Source organism: Elephantulus edwardii, unplaced genomic scaffold (genome assembly GCF_000299155.1).
Source record: "Elephantulus edwardii isolate Elephantulus edwardi_28Jun2011 unplaced genomic scaffold, EleEdw1.0 scaffold00215, whole genome shotgun sequence".
Lineage (NCBI taxonomy): Eukaryota > Metazoa > Chordata > Mammalia > Macroscelidea > Macroscelididae > Elephantulus > Elephantulus edwardii.
In genome coordinates this window covers 2,326,153-2,348,429 of record NW_006399965.1, presented here as the reverse complement: position 1 = coordinate 2,348,429, position 22,277 = coordinate 2,326,153, and the positions used below count along the sequence as shown (strand labels likewise).

General features: G+C 43.0%; 1 protein-coding gene across 5 annotated transcripts in view; it reads left to right on the top strand.

The window, feature by feature from the left end:
- Positions 1 to 22,277, top strand: part of KCNAB1 (potassium voltage-gated channel, shaker-related subfamily, beta member 1) — a 613,103-nt gene that overhangs the window by 435,895 nt on the left and 154,931 nt on the right. For all 5 annotated transcript variants that reach the window (XM_006897776.1, XM_006897775.1, XM_006897777.1 and 2 more), the window contains exon 2: positions 16,223 to 16,266. In XM_006897776.1, the coding sequence (XP_006897838.1) occupies positions 16,223 to 16,266 (44 nt within the window). The remainder of the gene's footprint in view (positions 1 to 16,222; positions 16,267 to 22,277) is intronic.

Genomic DNA, 22,277 nt, shown 5'->3' with positions numbered 1-22,277 from the left:
AGTGGTTCCAATTTAAGAGCAATGAGTGACAGGCATCATGGCCCTCATGAGCCTGTCTGTTTCTCGATAGCTAGAAATTTAAATCAGAGGGATTTTTGGATCAGTCTAGGTAAGCAGCTCATATAAAGACAGCACAGGGCAAGGGGACGAGCTTACGCTATCAGCACGTAATATCTGAATCTGACTCCTAATTAGCTGTTTGCTAGATGTTTGACTAGTTTGACTCATTCTATGACCTCTCTTAACTTCCAGTTCTCTTTGATGAAATGGGTACAAGTGTCCGCTTAGAAAGGTTATGTGCTCTTACTTGAATGAATCTGTTCTGGATAACAATGTATTCAAATTTTATAAATAAACTAGAATAATAATAATAATAATAATAAATGCTTCAATCAATTAATAAAACAACACCTGGAACAGTGCTGGTGTACAGTATCTGCTCTACAAGTAGCAATTATTATATATATATATATATATATATATATATATAGTCCTTGTTGTTGTTGTTATGTGCTGTCGAATCACTTGCAACTCATAGTGACCCTATGTACAACAGCCCTAAACCCTGCTCTATCTCTTGCCAACCTTGTCTCTAACACACCTATCCCCATTACCCCAGTGATGGAATCAAAAGCAAAGTCACATATAGGCAAGATAATAGAATATGCTTATCCTTTCTCAGTTTTCTTGGGAAGCCTCTATCCCTGTTATAGTACATGCTGCCACCTGGGAAGGACCAATATATACTTGAGAATTTGAAGGAAAAGGTCTCACCTACCAGTTATCCACCACAGTCCACTTGGACGTGTATGTCCCATATCCAAATCCATTGTTGTTTTTGTTGTTGTTGATTGCCTTTGAATTGAGCACGACTCATAGCGACCTGACAAACAAAAGGCTTGAAGACCCTCTACAACTATCGACATTTATCAAAGTTCATGGAGTTTCTGGAGGCAAGTTATTTAGGAAGTCGATGCCACTCCTGCTTCCAAATATCAAAATCCATATTTACTTCAGAAACATGTTTTCTCCCTTGATTTCAACATGCCTTCCATTATTGAAAAATTAATGGTGGTGGTGGTTGTATACCATCAAGTCAGAACAAACTCATAGCTGAACCTTCAGAGACTTTTTAGAGACAGTAAACCACACAGGAGATCACTCATTTTTCCCTGTAGGGCAGATGGTGAATTTGAACAGCCCACCTTTCGGCTGGCAGCTCACCTCCTCACCATGAGGCCACTAGGGCTTCCTCAAGGCATCAACAAAAATTCAAAGCAGGAAATAATTCAGTCATGGAAATGTTAAAAGTCTAAGCTGCATGCTTATAAATGTTAAACCCCATCATGGATTTAAAGCTTTATTTAGTTGTCTAGCTGTGAAGGAAAAAAAAAAATTAGACTTAATTGGACTTGTTGCTCAGAACCCAGTTATACGCCTGACGTACTGCAGACTGCTCCTGCTTTGCATAAATATATTCTTTCTTGTCATCTGATGAGGAAGGACAGGTACCAAGGCTGGGAATTGACTTCTTTGGAGCTACACTAAAAATTTGTCAGACCCAGTCACTGTGCCTTGCATTTGGGGCAATAGCTTGTGAAATGCTGTCAGGCTTGCAACCAGTTACATCAGCCAGTTAAAGAAGGTGCCTGTGGTGGTTTTAACCAGCTGAAATTAATTATTTTCATTTCCTGGAATGGATTAATTTAGAAAGCAGAAAGCAATGTTATTTTGCAGGAGTCATGTGGTGATTCATTTAAAAAGCCTGAAGTCAGTTTTTAAAATGTCTTTGCATTAGCGATGGGGCCCAGGCTGAAGCAGAGGTCGCTGGGCTTGTGTTCGAGGGAAGATTTCAGGGAGGTTTTATCTTGAAGTTCTCTTGGCGGTTTCCGCTGGTGCTTTGTGGCTCCCCAAAGGATAGTCTGCTTTTCCTTCCTCGCTTTCACGAGTCTGTAAGAAATAGCACTTTGTGCCTGTATCTAAGGAAGGATTGTTACAGCGGCACGGTCATACTGCACTTGGCACCACGTCAGTGGGCGCTCTCTTCCACCCACGAGGGGACACAGCTCTCCAGGTTAATGGACCATTTTGCTGCTGGTCTCCACAGAACGAGAGGCAATTACTCCCACTTTTGAAACAAAGAAGCCTTTGTTCAAGAAGACCAAAGAGAGGTTGTATCTGAGTGCAATCTAAGTTGGCCACGGTATTTTCAGTGTCTGTATATGCATATTCAGTTTCTTTATATTACTTTTAAGTAAGGAAGACCCAAGAAGAATTGATGCCTTTGAATTGCGGCATTGGTGAAGAGTGTTGAATATACTATGGACTGCTGAAAGAACAGACAAACATGTGTTGGAGGAAATGCAGCCAGCATGCCCTTTGGAGATAAGGATAGTGATTCTCAGGCTCACAAGCTTTGGGTGTGTTATCAAGAACAGCCAGTCCTTGGAGAATAACATCATGCCTGGAAAAGTAGAGTCCAGGAAGGAGAGAAAGGTCCTTGATGAGATAGGTGACATAGTAACAGCAATAAAGGCTTAACAGCACAGCAGGAGTTGTGCAGATGCCTCGTACCCGGTGGCCTTTCATTCTGCTGTGCACGGTGTAGCTGTGTGGCAGAGGCCACTTAAAAGCACTGAACGTCAACAGAGGTCCGCAGCAAAGGTCAGCTAAATCCAGGACTCAAAGCAGAGTTGTGGGCCCATTACATTCCATATCAACTAAAGAGAAAATATGAAAAATGATTGGACCCCAAATCAAGGTCACAACGCATCTTTAGTAGATGCTGAATTGAAACAGAAATAAATAAAGGTCTGGCACATAACAACAAGGTGGTTAAAGTGGATTATTGTAAAAGTAATATTGTGCTTGAGACAGGCCACTTCTTGTCAGACCTCCAGAGCCCAAGGTTGGCAAACTGGGGCTTTCATGGGTAAGGAAGAGTCCCCACGGGTGGGCCGGGTGAAAGAGGTCACTGAGGAGGCCTGTGGGAATCAAAGACGTACTATCCAAGGAAAGAGACCAAAGGTAGCAAGATTCAGAGGAGAAATGAATCCATGAAGGCCTTCAAAAACAGTTTTTAATTAACTAAACTTGAACAAATAAGAAGAGATATATACTAAACACAGACACTGCCAACTACATTACAGACATTTTAAACATAGCAGTGAGATGTACACCTATGTTTATTGCTGCTTTGTTCACAATAGCAAAGAGTTGGAAGCAACACAAGTGCCTATCAACAAACAAATGGATAGAGAAACTCTGGTATATTCACACAATGGAATACTATGCAGCACTGAAAAACAAAGAACTCATGAGATATTACAGAAAATGGGTGCTCTTGGAGGACATTATGTTGAGTGAAATATTTCAATCACAAAAGGACAAATACTGCATAATACCACTGTTATAAAACAGAACTGACATCAAGTTTGGGGAAATGAAGAAAAGGGGATAAATAACATACACTGCATTGAAACAGATGAAGGGGATAACTGTTTAAAAGGGATATATATGATTAGATATTATTTTCATGGCAAGATTCCAGAATAAGAGCTGCATAGCAAAGTGGACTGGAGTGGGAGGATTGTATAACAATGAAAGAATTTTTTTTTCTTCTCAAAGAGAAAAGCAAACTGAAAGGGAGAAATGGGCAGGGAGGAAAATTTTTAACAATAAATGAGTGGAAAACCAAATTCTCTATAATCTTTCATTAAAATCTCAATTAAAAAACATTGCAGTGACATGTATATTTTATTACACCTTTGAAAGCATTCTAAGATTGTCTTTTCTCACAATTTGACAAAGAAACGTATAAACTAAGATGATTGATGTTTACCAAGAGACAATTTTTTTAAACAGCGTTTATCCTCTAACTGCATCAGAGATTCTTGATCTTTTTGTCTCTCTGATACTCTGACAAAACCTACAGATTCTCTCACAAGAAAATACAAAAATTAAACATAGCATAGAAAACATAGGATTAACATGAAATAGAAATATTTACAAACCACACTTGTGAGCCAATAATGCACACATTTCTTTTTCATGTATTAAATAACGAACTCTAGAGACAAGTTTGAAGGAGCTCTGGTGGCCTGTGGTATCTGCTGCACTGTAATCCCAAAGGCACACGGTTTGAATCCACCAGTTGCTCCAAGGGAGAAGGAAGGGAATTCTCCTCCTCAACTGCTTCTGAAAACCCTCTGGAGGGTCAGTCAGCTCTGGGTTGATTCCAACTTGATCATATACAACAACAACAACAAAAGAGGCAGGCTTTAGGGGCAGGGCTAGGAGTTTGGCTGCCACAAGGGGTTAAGGACTTAACGGATAGCTGACAGGTTGGTGGTTTAGAAGACAGGCTGTGGCTATCTGAAAGGTCACATGAGGTCTCCTCAACAGTTCTGGTCTGTACATATGGGGGCAACATGAGTCAGAATTAACTCAAAAGTAATTAAAAGCAAAAGGATGTGTCTAATAACTCCCCTAACTTTTAAGAGGTGGTGAGCATAAGTGGCTCTGGGGAGCCCTGAAGCAACTGTGAAATGATAGAGAAACTGTCTCTGGTTTCTACTGGTGGCAAAGTCAAGTCGTCTGAATACATCTGTGATCACGCCTATGTGCTTATTTGAAGGAGACGGTAGATTTCATTGCAAATTTGATTATTTTTCCCATCCAATCTCATGGATCCCCAAATTGCACCGTTCTGAGATTCTGCATTCTTTTTTTCACTTCTGGTTGTTATGATGCCTTCAATAGTTGTGACAGAAAAGTGCTATTAAAGCAGGAAATAGAACGAGGTGGACAGACTCGACTATTATCCACGTCCACCCAGCACACTCACCTGTGTGCAGCCAGATCCAAACATTTTATGTCATTCACCCCATTCCTTCTGCACTCTGCCCTGGGAAGGGGGAAGAAGTGTCAGCTTCGCCTTCGCCCCACCTCTCTGTCCTTATTCAGCTCTTCTAATGACTCCGGCAGAATGATTCACAGGCCCTGTCTAATAGACCCGGGATGTTTGCACTGTTTAATCACAAATCCACCTCAGCCGGAATTCAGAAAAGAGGATCATAAGCTCAGGAAGCGGGTTTGCAAGCGGCAGAGCTACCGGCGATGATAAACCCCGCAGGATTCAGCTTGACCTTCCAGAAACATATTCTCCTTCCTCAGAAACAGGAGAGGAGCTCGCCTTTACAGCGCTTCCGTCTCCCAGGGATGGTGCACCAGTGAGGTTTTCTCACTTCATCTTCTACAAAAACAAGCTCAGGCAGGTGTGCGACCTGCCCAAGGTCGCCCCTCGCCAGTACGCTTCATTTCCGTACCAACGCCCACCCCTTGGTCTTTTGCAGCCTGACACCCACCCCCAGGGCCACAGAAATGCCTGTCACAGAGTCATGACCCACCCCTACGTGTCTGAGCGTGTCCTTCCCAAGATGACCCTTTCAGCGTTGCCAAAACTCATTTTCTCATAGTTACCTTCCCAATCAGTTGACTTTGCAGGATCCTATCTCATGGTAGTGCTGTGTGTGTCAGAGGGGAGCAGCGCTCCCTTGGTTTACATGGGTAGGCCTTTCTTCGCCTTTCTTCCACAGTGCCTCTGGATGGACTTGAGCCCGTTCCTACAGCCCAGCCTTGAGCTAGCACCTAAGTGTGTTAACTGTTTGCATCATCCAGGGACTTGATCCCCGCTTTGTCTTCTCTAATACGCACTGCTCTCTCTCCCATAAGTTTCTGTCATTTTTTTTTCTAATTCTAATTGGCTGACATAACTTCCTCTTAGACATTTTTGTGTTGAAGCGCCTCAAAACATGTCCTTGCATTGAAACAGATGAGGGAGAGAACTGTTTAAAAGGGATATAGGAATGGATATTCTTGTCATTACAGAAGTCCAGAGTGAAGGCTGCGTAGTGGAGTGGACTTGGGGGGAGGGATTGCATAACAATGAAAGAGTTTTGTGGGTTTTTTTCTTTTCAAGAAGAGTGAATTGAGGGGAGGGGTGAATAGAGAGAAAAGTTCAACAATGAATGGCTGGAAACCCTCAGTCTCTGTAAACTTTCATTAAAATGAATTTTTTAAAAATAGTTCTTTGAATAGCACATGGTAATACTTAAATAAAACATGCTATTACTAGCACCATCAAAAAACCCCAAAACAATAAACCAAAACGTGTCCTTGATGTTCTTCTCTCATTTTGGCAGCTGGCGGCAATCCATGATGCCATTACCCTCAATACCCAGAAGACTCCTCTCACTGTGATTAGCTCCAGACAGTTCATTTGAATGGGTTGCAGATACTTCAAACCTTATGTATAGAATGTTGGCGTTGTTATTTGCTGTTGAGTTGGAACTGAATGGCAATAGGCCAATTGGCAGCATCATGATAGATGGGATAACAGATTGAGATTGTTAGCAGCTTCAGTTTGCTTGACTCCATGACCAACGCTCTTGGTATAAGCAGAAATCAAAAGACAAATTGCATTGGGGAAAAATCTGCTCTCGGGGACTTCACCAGAGTACTGAAGAGCAATGAGGTCAGTCTGGAGACTAAGGTGTGCCTGATTCAGGTCATGATCTTCACAATTACTTGCAATTTCCAATTGCATTAGAAAGCCAGACAATGTCTAAGGATGGATGAAGGAGAATTTGTCTTTGAGCTGTGGTGCTAGAGGAGAATATTGAATAAACCATGAACAACTAGAAAAAACAAAGAGATTAATCCTGGAGAGTATAAAACCAGATTGCTTCTTAGCAGCAAGGATTCTGAAGCTCCATCTGACATATCTCAGGTATGTTGCCAAGAGGGACCAGTCCTTGAAAGACTTGAAAGGGTAGAGGGACCGTGCAAGAGAGGAAGACCCTCGATAAGATGGATTGACTCAGTGACTGGGGTAATAAGGGTGGGTGTGTTGGAGACGATGCTGTTGGCTCAGGACATAGTAGGGTCCAGAGCTGTTATACATGAAGCTATGAGTCACAAGCAACTTGATGGCACATAACAACCACAAGAAGAAGTTGCATTAGAGATCGCCTATCTCTCCTCCACAGAGAAGCTGGTGCTTATGGTTGGCAGCAAAACTTGAGATGGAAAGTGACACAAAACCCTTTTGTTCCTCCAGTGAGCCTTCCTTTAGCCAAAAGCCCTCTTCTTCATTCAGATGCTCACGTAAGAAATCTGAGAAGAGTCCATTCCTCCGTCCTTTTCAGCCCAATATTGGATCAAACTTCATGTCCTATGGCTTTTACCTGCTAAGCCCATTTGAGATCCCCCTTTGTCTATTTGAATCTGTCTTTAAGGAGCAGTCATTTCTCACTAAGATCACCTTAGTAACCCCTTAGCTCCTTCCAAACCACTCTCCGCCATCCAAGATTAATGTTTTCAGTAGTTTTCCATTACTTCTTCACATCAAGACCAGAAGCCGTACGCTAATCTGTAAGGACCTCTCTGATCAGACTCCATCCTACTTACCAGGTACGTTGAAGCTATCCTGTCACTTGTGCTTGACAATTCCAATTAACTTCTTTCAGTTCTTTCATTATTCATACTTCCTCTTTCTTGACAAGAGCCATCACACCTGTGATTCACTCTGCTTGGGTTGCTAGTTATGTGTTATTTTGCCTAAATTACTTTCTACTCCTCTTTTAGATCTCAGCGTAACTCTCACCTCTTCAAGAAGCTTTCCCTAATTACTCTCTAGCACCACAATTCCACACTGAAGCATTCTATCCTTCTGTAAAAAAGAGCAAGGGCCACTTGGAGTGGCCATGTCTGAGCTTTATCAACTTCACAAAGGAAAACTGTCCCCATCAACAGCATCAATAACACAAAACCAATTCCCCTAGGGTCAGACATATCCCTCATGTTCCCATACCTCTTTCTTCATCTCAGCATCAATCTTACTACTTTGCTGGGACCATACTCTAATGTGATAGCTCACAGACTACAGAATACAGTCAGAAAAGCTCCAGAAATGTGTTTGCAAATACCATAGGCTTGAGCCTCACGACTTTAGGCCAGAGTTACAAAGTTTTCAGTCCTTCTAATATCCCACGCTCCTCTCTGTCTTAGTCAATATTACAAAGTTCTTTGTTGTTGTCATTGTTGAGTGCCATCGAGTTGCCTGTGACTCATAGCAACCCTTTGTACATTAGCTCTGAAAGCTACCCTATCCTGAGCCAATCTCATTGTCTCTGACAGACCTAATCCCATTCCTCCAGTCATTCAGTCAATCCATCTCATCCTAGGTCTTCCTCTCCTGCACTGTCTTCTTCCAAGCATGATGTCCCTCTCCATGGACTGGTTCCTCCTGGCCACGTGCCCAAGTATGTGAGACAGAGACTCATAACCCTTGCCTCCAGAAAGCAGCCTGGTTTCACTCTCTCCAAAACCTGCTTGTTCTTCTGGCAGCCCATAGTTTGTTCAACACTGTTCTACAGCATCACAACTCAAAGACAATGGTCCTTGTTCTGTCATCCTTAGTTATTGTCCAGCTCTCTGATACATAACAAGTAATTACAAAGACCATGGCCTCGATTGGGCACACTTTAGTCTCCAAACTGACATCATTGCTCTTCAGTACCTTAGAGAGATTCCTTAGAGTAAACTTTCCCAATGCAATTCATCTTTTGATTTACTGACTGCTGGTGCCAAGAGTGTTGATTGTGGAAACAAGCAAGCTGAAAGTCTTTATGGGAGCAAGCTGAAGTTATCAACAACCTCAGTCTCTTCTCTGTCCATCATGAAGCTGCTAATTGGCCCAGTGGTGAGAATCTTTGTTTTCTTGGTGTTGAACTTCAATCCATATTGAAGACCACAGTCCTTGACCTTCAGCAGCAAGGGCTTCAGGTCCTCCTCAGTTTCGGCAAGCAAGGTTGTGTCCTCCACAGTAACGCAGGATGCTGATGAGTCTTCCTCCAGTCCCGACGTCACATTCTTCCTTATAAAGTCCAGCCTCCTAAATGTTCTGTTCTGTATAGAGATTGAAAAAGTATGTAGATAAGATGTGAATTATGCCCCCCCCCATGTCCAGTCATCCAACAAACTTAAACAATGGTTTCAATGGTGTAGCTGTCCAAATGTCCCATCTCACGTCAGGTCTTTACTTTAGCCATGAACTAAGGCTAAGCTGGAATAAGAACATCTGCTCTTGGAAGGGAGTATTCCCTTGCTGCTGCTTTTTTTGGCTAGAGCTGTTCAATATATTGGCGAGACTAACGAATCCTCTTGTAGATTGTTGAGACTGGCCAATCCCCCTGTGGAATGGTGAGCTAGTCAATCCCCTTGTGGATAGGCGAGCATGCCTTATTTGCATAGTCCTGCCCATCCACATGGTCAGGTCAGATTCAGATGGCTAAGAAGGTCATATTGAAAGAGAAATTCCACGTTTTTCTTTCTGGGATATGTATAATAATTACATAATTAATTCACCATTGAATGTCTGTTTCCTCGGGGATACTGTAAGCTTCTGAGAGCAGTCACTACTCTGCTAAGGGCCATGCTTACAGCCAGCACAAGATGGAAGACAGTTCCTGTCTCTTGCTGTAAAGAAGTCTCTCGTAACCATACTTCTCTGGGCATTTCTAGACTGATACAGGTGAACAGGTAAATTTTTTAATGCCAGAGAAAGTGAGTGAGAACTTAGTCAGAATTTGCAACTGACAGATGACCTGAACTTTTAAGTCAAAGAATCTTAAAGTCTATCACATTCTACTGTAACTTGAATTAAGATAAAGAAATCTAGTTCTGGTGCTACTTGTGCGAGTCTGTCACCTCAGTGCATCTCTAAGTCATGTAGTGCTTGGTTTCCAAATGGCTCATTATTCACTTGCCAGCAGTGACAAATGGTGCCTTCCTAAGAAACGTTATTACCACTCGTAGTCACCTTCGGGGCTGTCAGGATGTACCTTCTCTTGCAGTCATCCAAACCAGCTGGCTGACAAATGAATGTGCCTTCTGCACTGGATGCTTTAATAAAAGTTAAATGCATCTTTCTTTAAAAAGTAAAATCTTAAACCTCAGATTTGACTAGTAACTTGTAGGTAAGGCACAACACACAAACATGTGAGTTGGAAGAATCAGAAAGATGTGTCCAGGAGGGAGATGGTAGTGAGGCAAGTGTCTGACACGCCAAAACCGATCAAACCCCACATGCTTCCACAAGCCTCAGCTGCCACGTGGCCTCTTACATATGTTTTCCATAAGCTTCTGTTGTGTCAACCTTTAATCCAGGGATTGTGTTACATGCCATGTGTTTCTTTCTTGGTCAAAGGCAAGATTTGGGTTTTAAGTCAGCCATAACTCTCTTCTTAGAACCCTGTTTGCACTGTGGGTTAAGCTTTGAGCTACTAAGCAGAAGGTTGGTAGATCCAAGCCATGAGCTTCTCCAGAGGAGAAAGTTGACATCGTTTGCTCCTATAAAGACTTTCAGCTTTGGAAGCCCTAGAGGGCCAGTTCTACTTTGTCTTTTAGAATCATGAGGAGTTGTAATTGACACCACACAATGGACCACTCAGAAGAAAGATGGTGGCCTCCTTCCCTGTGAGTCACAGCCACTGAACCAACCCACAGTTGACCCTCCACTGGGTTTTCAGCAGCAGTAAATAGCAGAGGTGGAGATTGCCCATTTTTCTTCTGCAGAGCAACTGGTGGACTCGAACCACACACCTGCAGGATTGCAACGCAGTTTCTTTCTTCCTAGCATTTTAAAATTGTGACTACTGTCTAAGACACACAACATTAGTTGTTGTTGTTGTTGTTGTTGTTATGTGCCATCGAGTCATTTACAACTCATAGCTACCCTATATACAAGAGCTCTAAATGCTGTTCTATCCTGTGCCAACCTAGCCATCTCAAACGCACTTATTCCCACCGCTCCAGTCACAGAATCGATCCATCTCACCAAAGGTCTTCCTCTCCTTCGCCTCCCCTCCACTCTGCCAAACATGATGTCCCTTTCCAAGGACCAGTCCCTCCTTGCAACATGCCCAAAATATGTCAGACGAAGCTTCAGAATCCTTGAATCCAGGGAACTCTCTGGCTTCACCCTCTCCAGGACAAACCTGTTTGTTCTCCTAGCAGTCCATGGTATATTCAACACTCTTCTCCAGCACCACAGCTCAAAGGCATCAATCCTCGTTCTATCAGCCCTATTCACTGTCCAACTCTCTGATGTATAGCACATAATTGCGAAGACTATAGCCTGGATCCGGTGCACCTTAGTCTCCAGCTTGACATCGTTGCTCTTCAGTACTCTTGAGAAGTCCCTCACAGCCGACTTTCCCAATGCAATTTGTCTCCTGATTTCCTGGCTGCTGTTACCAAGAGTGTTGACTGTGGAGCCAAGTAAATTAAAACTGTTAATTATCTCAATCTCAATCCATGCTGATGCTGCCAATTGGCCCAGTGGTTAGAATTTTTGTTTTCTTGACATTTAGCTTCAGTCCATATAGGAGGCTGTAGTCCTTGATCTTCTGCAGCAAGTGCCTCAGGTCCTCCTCAGTTTCAGCAAGCAGGGTTGTGTCATCTGCATAATGCAGGTTGTTGATGATTCTTCCACCAATCCTGATGCCACATTGCTCTTCATATAGCCCAGCGTCTCGGATGATCTGTTCTGCATACAGATTGAAAAGGTATGGAGACAGAATACATCCCTGAAGAACCCCCTTCCTGATTTGAACCATGTTGTGTCTCCTTGCTCTGTTCTGACAACTGCCTCTTGGTCCAAGTATAAGTTTCACATTAGCACAATCAAATGTTCTGGGATTCCCATTCTTCTTAGAGTCAGCCACAGCTTATTGTGATCCACACAGTCAAAAGCCTTTGCATAGTCAATGAAGCACAGATAGACATTCTTCTGGTATTCTTTGCTTTCTGCTAAGATCCATCTGACATTAGCTATAATATCCCTAGTACCACAGCCTCTTCTAAATCCAACCTGCACATCTGGCAGTTCTCTGTTGACATATTGTTCTAAACATTTTTGGATAATTTTCAGCAGAATCTTGCTTGCATGTGATATCAATGATATTGTTTGATAATTTTCCACCCTCTGTTGGGTCACCTTTCTTTGGAATGGGAACAAATATCGATCTTTTCCAGTCAATGGGCCAGCTGGCTGTTCTCCAAATTTCTTGGCACAACTTAGCACATCCAGGCCAGCGTCTGTTTGTTGAAATATGTCAATTGGTATGCCGTCAACTCCTGGAGCCTTGTTTCTTGCCATTCCTTCAGAGCAATTTGAACTTCCTCCTTCATCACCATAGGCTCTTGCTCATATGTCATTTCATGAAATTCTTCTGTGTCAGCCAATTCCTTCTGATACAGTGACTCTGTGTATTCCTTCCATCTTGTCTTGATACTTTCTGGATCATTTAATATACTGCCCAAAGTATCCTTAAGTATTGCCACCCATGGTTTGAATTTGTTTTTCAGCTCCTCAGCTTAAGAAACGCTGAGCGAGTTCGTCCCTTTTGATTTTCTGACTCCAGGTCTCTGCACATTTCATTATAGTTTCTTGTTTTATCGTCCCAGGCTGCCTTTTGAAATTTTCTGTTTAGCTCTTTGATTTCTTGGTTTCTTCCTTTAGCTTTGGCTTAGGTTGCTAATCTACTAAGGAGCTCTGGTGGCCTGGTGTAAGAAGTTGTGCTGCATATCTGAAGGTATGTGGTTCGTGTCCACCAGCTGCTCTGCAGGAGAGGGACGGGCGATCTCCTCCAGTGCGATTGACTGCCTCAGAAAACCTGCTGGAGGGCCAGCTATGGGTCGGTTCAGGCTCAACAGTACACAACAACAAACAAACGACAATCTGCTTTCCATGCCTTTGGTTTGTGAAAGAGTGACCCCAGCATCACGGTGACATTCAATACTGTATCTACACAACACCGGCTTCCCATCCTTCCTGGCCTCTCATTGCCTTGAGCTAAAACATAATAAAAACAAGCACGTCATGTATGCTCCGCAAAACACCACTGAGGTTTATCTCTTTTTTTTTTTTAATACAATAAATTTTCTATTAAATTTTATTAGTTTTAATGAACATTTACAGAGATTTTGGGTTTTCATTCATTCATTGTTGCACTGTTTTTGAGGTTTATCTCTAATGTGTCTGCCATGGAACTAACCAGGACCCTAGTGTACATGAAGCCAAGCGGCCTCCCAGTGGACAGTCCTGCCCTCGGAAAGAAAGGCGAGGAGCTACTCGCAATGGTCTGTCGGCCGCATTCCCTCTTAAGGCAGCTCTGCATTGAAGCAACAATTTAACGTTTGTGAGTTCCAAAATTTGACTGACAAAGCCGAGTGCTCCGTGCCCCCATTATGATCCAGCCTGTTCTAATATTAGCTATCGCGGAGCAGCCCAGGTTCACCTGGAAAAGAGAAGCTTTTCTTTCGAGTTGAACAAGAGCAGATACTAAAAATGCACACAGCGAGCCTTCCCTCAGGCATACATGACACACATAAAGTAGGGACCCTGAGCCCTGTGACTGTTTAGAAGTGTGTAGAAGAGGAATTCGCCGTCATTGGAAATGTGATGTGCTTACATTACAAAATGTTTATGTGGTCTTTTCACTCAGCCTTCGAGGAGCTGAGAAACAAAATTAAATTAGAGAAAGTTGGTGTGGTTCACAAGGTCACACAAGATTATGACGTGCGTGGAAATCCTGTAGAGCAGGAAAAAGAGTGTTCCAGAGCCTCTGTCATGTCCCAGCATGAGGTATACGTTGGTGACCCTCATGTGTCACAGTAGAACTTCTGTCTGATCTCAGCAGCTGATTGCTTTGGAAGGATATTGTCAAGTTGTTCTTATAATGTCTCTCTGGGTGACCTTACCCTTTTTCAGTTAGTAAACAAGTATATTAACTATATAACTCAGGAACTCCATGAGACATAAACTTGACCTTTTATTGGTGTTATGTCTGCACAAGTAAGCTCTGGAATGACCTGTTTGTGTTCATTAGAGCAACTGTGTCAAGTACTGGAGCTTCTCTTTTCCGGCAGAGCTTAAACGGAGGAGTGGAGCTGGGCAGTTGCCACATTTCCACTTAGCATAACGTGTAAAGCACGGACATCAGAGCAAAATGCACATGTACTGTTTGTAAATCATAAAATTGTGTAGAAACGGCAGGACTCTCAAAGCCCCCTCGTGGCTTAGTTATAAGGGGTTGTGCTACCTACTCTAAAAGGTACACAGAATTCTCCAGCTGCTGCCTAGGAGAAAGAAGAAAGATCGGCAGTCTCTTTTCACGTGATCTATTGACTCTGTCAACCCACTGCAGAGTCAGCTGTGAGTCGGTTCAGACTCAAGAGTACATAACAACAACAACAGTACCTCCCACTGTCTTTACCTGCAAACTGAGTGGCCACCAGCATGTGCTGAAAGGACTTTTAGACAGTAGACATCTCATAAACAGATTTCTATTTCCACAAAGTAAAGCAACACATTTATGTGCCAAGACAGCTTTCCACACACAGAAAACAATTCTAACTTTAAAAATGGTCACCTGGATTTGAAAAATCTTCCTATTTAGAGACAGATCAAGGACATCACCTCTATATCATTATTTGTCATTAAATTTTTTTGTATATTGCAAAATCTTCTAAAGCATCTGTTCCAGAAAGCCTAGGTTAGGAGTTTAAGTGGTAAAAAATGGGCCACATTTAGTACTTGTTATGTAGTTGTTCGCTTTTGCTGACAATTCTCAGACTCCTCAAGTTTGGTCCTATAAACCTGTAGCTGAGTGTCCATTGTGAGATTAGCTGTCATGGAAAAAATACGACCTCGCAACTTTGGGTGTGGAGTTGTTGCGCAGTAAGTCCTCAGTAATATAGCCCCACCTTACCTGAGTTAGCTAGAAAATCTCTGAACTCAAAAGTCTGTTTCATTTCTGTGTCAGAAATGGTTTTGTTCCCTATTGTCGAGAATAATTAGAAGATACAAAACGTGCATGAAGACTCTTGCTTCCAGCTGATCCCCCACGACACCCACATGAGTTATGTATGTATAGCTTGTCCTGAGACACACACCCTCATATGCTCATAAACATCTCTGAGCGAGCTAGCCACTATGCCACTATGTCCCGTGTCGGTTTTTCTGTCACGTGTTGGTTTTTCTGTGTTCTTCCTGGATTGTAGAAGACCTTCAACAAGATGGATTGACACAGTGACTGTAACAATGAGCTTGACCATGAGGATGGTGCAGAGTAGGCCCAGGCTCAGATCTGTTGTTGGTAGGGTCATTGTGAGCTGCAGTCAACTTGATGGACCCTGGGAACAACATCCACCCTGTCATGTGAACTCCAGGGCAGAGAACAGGGTCCTCGTCACCTTGAACCTTATCTGAAAGATGGTGGCTTCTCTATTACCAGGTCGTGAATGTTGAATGTTTCTATCTAGAAAATCAATTCGCTCATATCTATATTTTTTTTACTTTATTCTTAACCTTTCTCTATCTCCTTATGATATAGTTTTGTCTCTAGATCCTTGTATTTTTAAATCAGTAGACTTTCAGATTAAAAGGAAAGTTCTAGTTGCATCTGCTGTGGCTTTCCAGGATGCTACTGATGGAATAGTTTTCATAAAAGAAGACCAAATGGTTTTCTCCCACCTACAACTTCAAAATACTTTTCACAAACACCTTTATGCAATAGTTTTCTGTCAGTTGGACATAATTCATTAATTCAGGAAAGTTTAGCACTGCGTCTGCAAGGGATCAAATAACGTTAGAAAGCAGCAAAAATTATTATGCCTTGCATCTGTTTACTGTGCAACCTTCAGCACACATTATTCCGTTGTGTTCTCACAGTGGGGATCCTGGGGGTGTATCCGTAAGGATTCGCACAGCTAACCCAAAGGCCAGTGCAAAGTTCTGAGGCAGAAAGATAGACAATCTTCTCTTGTGCCATTTAAGCCTCAAAAACCCAACTCTAAGTTGGTCTTGACTTGATGTCATGAAAAAGAAAAAAATTCAACAACAACGATGTTACTGAAAGGCTTAGACGTCAATATCCCATCAACTCAATGGCCATGGGTTTTAGTTTTGTTATTTAATGTCAGTACAATGATCAAAGAACTGTTCTTTGCAAGATGATAAACTAGCTTCTATGGCTCAGCCTCCAATTCTGGTCAAAATTAATATCATCAAATTGGTATATTAATCTTATTGGCTAAATGTATAGTGTTTCTCCTGAGGAAAAGATGACTATGTGTTGTTTTCTTTTTATTGTAGGAATCTTGGAAAATCAGGACTCAGAGTGTCTTGCTTGGGTCTTGGTAAGTACTGGGGTACCATGGCAGGGTGTGAACTGGGAAGTGGGAGGTTAGAGAGAAACCTTGTCTTGTGCACAATCTAAAGGGATGGCAGTGAGGGAACAAAACAAAATGACAACAAATTCTCACTTTGCTACATTTTAAGACATGGCAGACTTTTGATGGCTGAATATTCCTGCCTTTAACTAATGGTATGGGTGAAGGTCATCTTTGCTTGGCATAAATACAAGATGATTTGACATTTGCTTTACCTACACCTCTGATTATGTTACTATTTCCTTTCATTTGAAAGACTGTGAAGATTCACAGTCAGAAATAGTCTGACTTTAGTTATTTATAATGTGTTATATGTGCTACTAGTGAATAGAGAAAATCAAAATTATAGTCTTCAATATGTATTTCAATATTATATTTCACATCAAGAAGACAAAATTCTCACAACTGCACCAATAGGCAATGTCATGATAATGGATAAAATATTGAAGATGCTAGGGGCTTAATTTACTTAAAACCACAATCAACATCCCTTGTACCAGCAGTCAGGAGATTAGGAGATATGTTACATTGGGAAAATCTTCAGTCAGGAACCTCTCCAAATTATTGAGGAGCATTGATGTCAGTATAGGGACTAAGATGTGCCTGATTTAGGCTACGTTTATTTCGATCACTTGCTGTACATCTGAGAGTTGGAGAATAAGAATGACAGAAGGAGAACGGATGCCTTTGAGCTATGGTGTCAGACAAGAGTACTGAATAGACTGTCAAAAGAACAAACAGGTATGTCTTGGAGAAGGTGCAGCCAGAGTGCTCCTTGGTGGCAAAGATAATAAAGCTTCATCTCACATAATTTGGGCATGTTGCTAGGAGAGACTAGTCCTTGGAGAGGGAGGATTGGGAAGAGGAAGGTCCTCAACCTGGTAGGCACAGTGACTGCAGCAACGGGTTCTGTATGCCAGAGATAGTGAGAGGGCGCAGGATAGGACAGGGATCAGATCTGTTGTTGATAGCATAACTATGGGTCATACACAACTCGACGGCACCTAACAACAACAATTCACTACCAAATTGTCATTGATTTCTTTCTACTTGGGTGTACAATCCACTTTCTTGGTAAAAATAGCCAAGAAATAAAAAAATATGTTGCACTGGGGAAACCTACTGTTAAGGGACCTCTCCAAAATGCTTAAGAACAAAGATCAGTTTAAACACTGAGATGTACCTTCTCTAAGTCATCGTCTTCTTAATTGCTCCCTAAGCATCCGAATGTTGGACCATAAAGAAGTCTGACAGTAGAGGAATTGATACTTTTGAATTTTGGCACTGGAGATAGGACTGAGTATCCCAGGGACTGTAAAGAAATAGCGAGTCTATTTTGCGAGAAATGTAACCAAGGTGCTCCTGACAGACAAGGATGGGGACAGTTAGTGTCTCATAGTTTGGACGTGTTAGGAAGGGCTATTCCTTGGGGAAAAGCCATCATGCTGGAGAAGGTGGAGGGTCAGAGAAAGAGAAGAAGCTTCTCAGCGAGATGGACAGGCACCATGACTGGGGCAATGGCAGAGGTCATGGAGAGAGACAGGGAAAGGTTAAGATCCGTGGCTCATCGGGTCAGCGTGAGTTAGTCAGCTCGATGGGATCTAATGCAACAGCAGTAGTATCAACAGAAATTTCCTATACTTATAAATGAAGAGTTAAGTAAAAATCTCATCTGTCAATTATTTCAGAGTCATTATTTGTGTTGGAAAATAATGGGAAGGAAGGAAGGAAAGAAGGAAGGAAGGAAGGAAGGGAGGGATAGAGGGAGGGAGGGAAAGACAGAAAGAAAGAAGAAACCGTTGGAGTCAGTGCGTACAGAGAAAATACTTTTAAGACTGTCACAGGGTCCCATGAAATGTTACATGTAAATGAGTCTCCCAAGGACAGATTGAGGTTTGTTAAGAACCCGATGTGGGTGAGCTGTAGGCATTTTCGCCAACTTTGAAGCAGGTTTGGGTTAGGAGCACCAAGCCCTGATTTGAGCTTCAAATTTTCTCAGAGCCTGAACACTTGTGATAAGACACTGCGTGGAAAATGGAAGAAAATAAGGACTTTCATGGAACTGTCTGGCTTCCTTCAAAATAAGTAACAAGGGTTGACAGCATGAATACATGTTCGTCAAGAACTTTTCTCTTAACTTGCCTCAGAAAGGCAATAGAGGGGAAAAAAACCCAAAAATAACAAACCCACAAAGGCATAGAAAGCAATAACACCAGCCCCGGATAAGGTGTCAGCCTCTGCAGACACCTGCTTCTGTAGACTAGAGCCAGGCTCTGCAGACTTCATGCCCAGCCAGGTTCGCTGCTACAGACTTGAGGTGTCAGTGGAACCACAGCCCATACTCAACAGAGGCTTTGCAAGTTAAGTATTAATACTTTCAGGCAATCAACAGACACAGATGTCTTTTATTGGAATATTCTAAAGGTCTTGGTTAAAGCTCACAATTCTCACTTCCATCTCTACCGGAGCAGGACAGATTGGGGATTTCCTGACCTGCCCAGCTTCCTTTTGATAAGCTAAGAGCTTATGGAAATGGGAGCAGAAAGGGGAAAGAATTCTAGGATGAACTTAAGAGACATCTGAATGAACACAGCTATACCAACAAGATGAATGGGAAAGCAACGCCAAGTAGACAAGCCTTACCATGGGGTCCCTCTGTTCACACAGGACACTTGAGACGTGCAGTCGGAGTTCTGCTGAGCTCATGAGAGGGTGACCTAAAACCGTCTCCGTCTGACAGGAGATGGGACTATTTTATGAGAGAGGGAGGGTAAAACTGATAAATTCATTGATTCATTTGTTCCTGCCTTCCTGAGCAAATAGAGGAGTCCAGGTCTCTGCTGGACACAGGGGATGCCACTGGGAAAGTAGGAGGCCCTCAAATGCTCACAGAGAAGTAAGAGTGTGGCACATGCAAACAAAACAACACTGAATTCACAGAGAGCATACCAAAGCCCCCTGGAGGACCAGGAAAGCCCCCAGAGAAGACGTTCTTCGACTTTAGCTCTGAAGGAAAATGACCACAGGTTAGAGAATTCACAAAAGAGGGAGCTACACAAGCTCCCTGAAAGGAGATTCTTGTGGAGTTGTTGTTAGGTGCTGTTGAGTCAAGTACAACTCACAGCGACCCTATGAACAACAGAACTGAAACTTGTACTATCCCCAATTATCTCTGGCATTCTCGAGCCCATTGCTGCAGTCACTGTGTCAAACCATCTCGTTGGGGGTCTGCCTCACTTTCACTTTTCCACTCTTGACATCCCATTCCAAGGAATAGCTTCTCCTAGCAACATTCCCAAAGAGACAAGGCTTTACCATCTTTGTCTCTAAGGAGCACTGTGGCTACACTCTTTCTAAGACATATGTTTGGTCTTTTGGCAGTCTGTACGATACTCAGTACTCTTCGCCAACACCACAGCTCAAGGGTATCAATTTTTCTATCATTCACTGTTCAGCTCTCAGATGTGTAACAAGTGATTGAAAATGCCTGAATCAGGCACACCATAGTCTTCAAATGGACATCATTGCTCTTCAGTACTTTGAAAACTTTCCTGATAGGGGTCTTGCCCAGTGTAATACGTCTCCTGATCTCCTGACTGCTGGTACCAAGGATGTTGGCTGTGGATCCAAGTAAGAGTAAATAGTTGACAATTTCATTCTTTTTTCTACAATGATGGTATATGTTGGCCCAGTGGGAGGACCTTATGGAGTAAGATGTATTAGATCTAAAATTTCATTTTATATCATAAAATAGTGTGAATGTAAGGTGTTAGGGAATAACAAGGACTGAACCTGGGAAAAAAATCAGGACTAATATTGAGAGGTCTCTTTCGCCTAGCTAAAGCACTCAGCTCACCGCCCCTAGGTCTGTGGTGGGCCTCCAAGTCCCAAGGTCCCAAAGCCTCAGGAAATATTTGGCTCAGGGTGCCACCTGTCTCCCTCCCTTCCTTCCACCTGCCACAACGTCTGTCAAAGCCACTCTGCTTTTTCTCCATATTGCAGTTTGAAGAACTATATGTGCTATATAAAAAACATACATAACCTATATAAAAACTATATCTAAAACAAAAAGTAAAACTCTGCTCTGGGTTGTATTGAATCATGGAGTTACTTTAAGCAGGAGTATGACATGACCAAATGCACTAGAATTCTTGTTCTGACAGAGGTATACAGAATAAATTGGAGGAGGAAGGGTTGATACTGGGAGCAGAAGATTGGGCATTGGATCAACTGTGTAGAGGAGGAGTAATCAGAACTTGTGACTTTTTTCTGCAAAATAAGGGTGCTCCCTCAGGGGAAGGACACAGAGTCCTGGACGGGATCTGTGGAGGATGGGATAAGATCCCACAGAGAGGAACTGCCAGGAGCAGCAAAACGGAATCTTCCCAAAGAAGGACTTCTGCCTGCAGACTGCAGCACAGAATTCTGCTGAGACTCCAGACCCTCTGCCTACCCTGCAGATTTTGCACTTGCCGGCCTCCACAGTCATCTGAGCCAACTCCTTCAAGATGAGCTTTGACAAGTGGGTCATGGTGAGGATCCGGCTAAAGCCAGTGAATTAGTGAAGGCCCAGCCCAGTTGTTTGACTTTCTGGAGCAGCAGAATTTGAGGAGGGCATATGAAGGTGGAGGTGGGCAGGGGAGATGAAGAACAGCTCGGCTTCTTTAGGGGCTTTGCCCTCAGAGAGTCAGGGACCAGGAAGTCTATGCAGTCATAGTGACAAGAACTCAGGTTGCGCTTAGATGTGCTAGAAGGTGCTGCATCCTGCACTTAGAAGAGAGAACCTGCCCACATGCTTAATGCATTCAAAACTCATCAAGTCTACTCTAACTCACAGCAAGCCTCCATCATCTGTCCCAGGCTGTAAATCGTGGAAGATGAGGCTGGAGAGTGCCTTTTTCCCCCTGAGTGCCTCTGGTGAATGTGAGCTATCACACATGGGCCCAGTGGGTAAGAGGTTGTAACATAACAGCCTTAGCCCCCTGAGCTGCTTGCCCACATGCTCCACAAGGTCATGTGCTCCACAAGGTCATACGCTCCACAAGGTCTTGCTCTGTGAAGTCTCATCTGAGAAGCTGATGGTCAGGTGGGCTCCTTCTTCCCAGGAGAGGACACCACACTGGTGCAGCCGCCCTTACAAGTGCTGCTTTCACATGCCTCTGTGCATCAGAGTGGCCGGCTTCCCAGCAGACAGGACATTTGCAAGCAAATGCAGTTTTGCTGACTTATCGCAGCCTCCCACATGTGTCTGGAGCAAGCTGGGTAGTGTGATATTTTTAGGAAGTGCAACTCACTCGCTCAGTCATTGCTGTCGGCCCGTTTCCACACACAGCTGACGTTGCAGTGAGCTCCCAAGGCTATAAACCGCAATTAGAGGAGTCTGCCTGTCCTCAAACTGCTTGAGAAGCACAGCTTTGGGGTTGCAGCGCACCTCTCTACAGACCATCATCAGGCTCTCATCAGAGCCCCTAGGAAGGGATAGGAGGGGTTCAGATGAGTTGTGGGCTCACGTGTTCATTTTTCAGCTGAACGTATATTGAGAATCGTGTAGAAAGACATCCTAAAATGAGTTGTCTTGAACCAGTCATTGGTCAGGAAGGGAATTTTATGCAGTGCTAACAAATAGGTTTGTTTGTATCTAAGCAGTGTGTGAAAAGTCACTGATACCCTGTGCCTTTGGCACCTTGTTTTATAAGACGTTCAAGGCTGTGATTCCCAGGTGGGGCAAACTGATGCCATTGCATGGGGACAGCTGGTCCACACTTCATCCTGCAGGGAATGTAGATAGATGTATATAAATAGATATGTAGATAGATGTGTTATTCAGCACCTGGGAGAACCCATGCTGTGTCTCTCCCATGGAGTTTCTTAACTCTTAACTACACACCTGAGTACAGGTAACCAGGCATTTTGAATAAGCAGCACCCAATGTGGACTCTAGGTGTGTGTGTTTGTAAAAGGCTGTATGCAGGATGCTG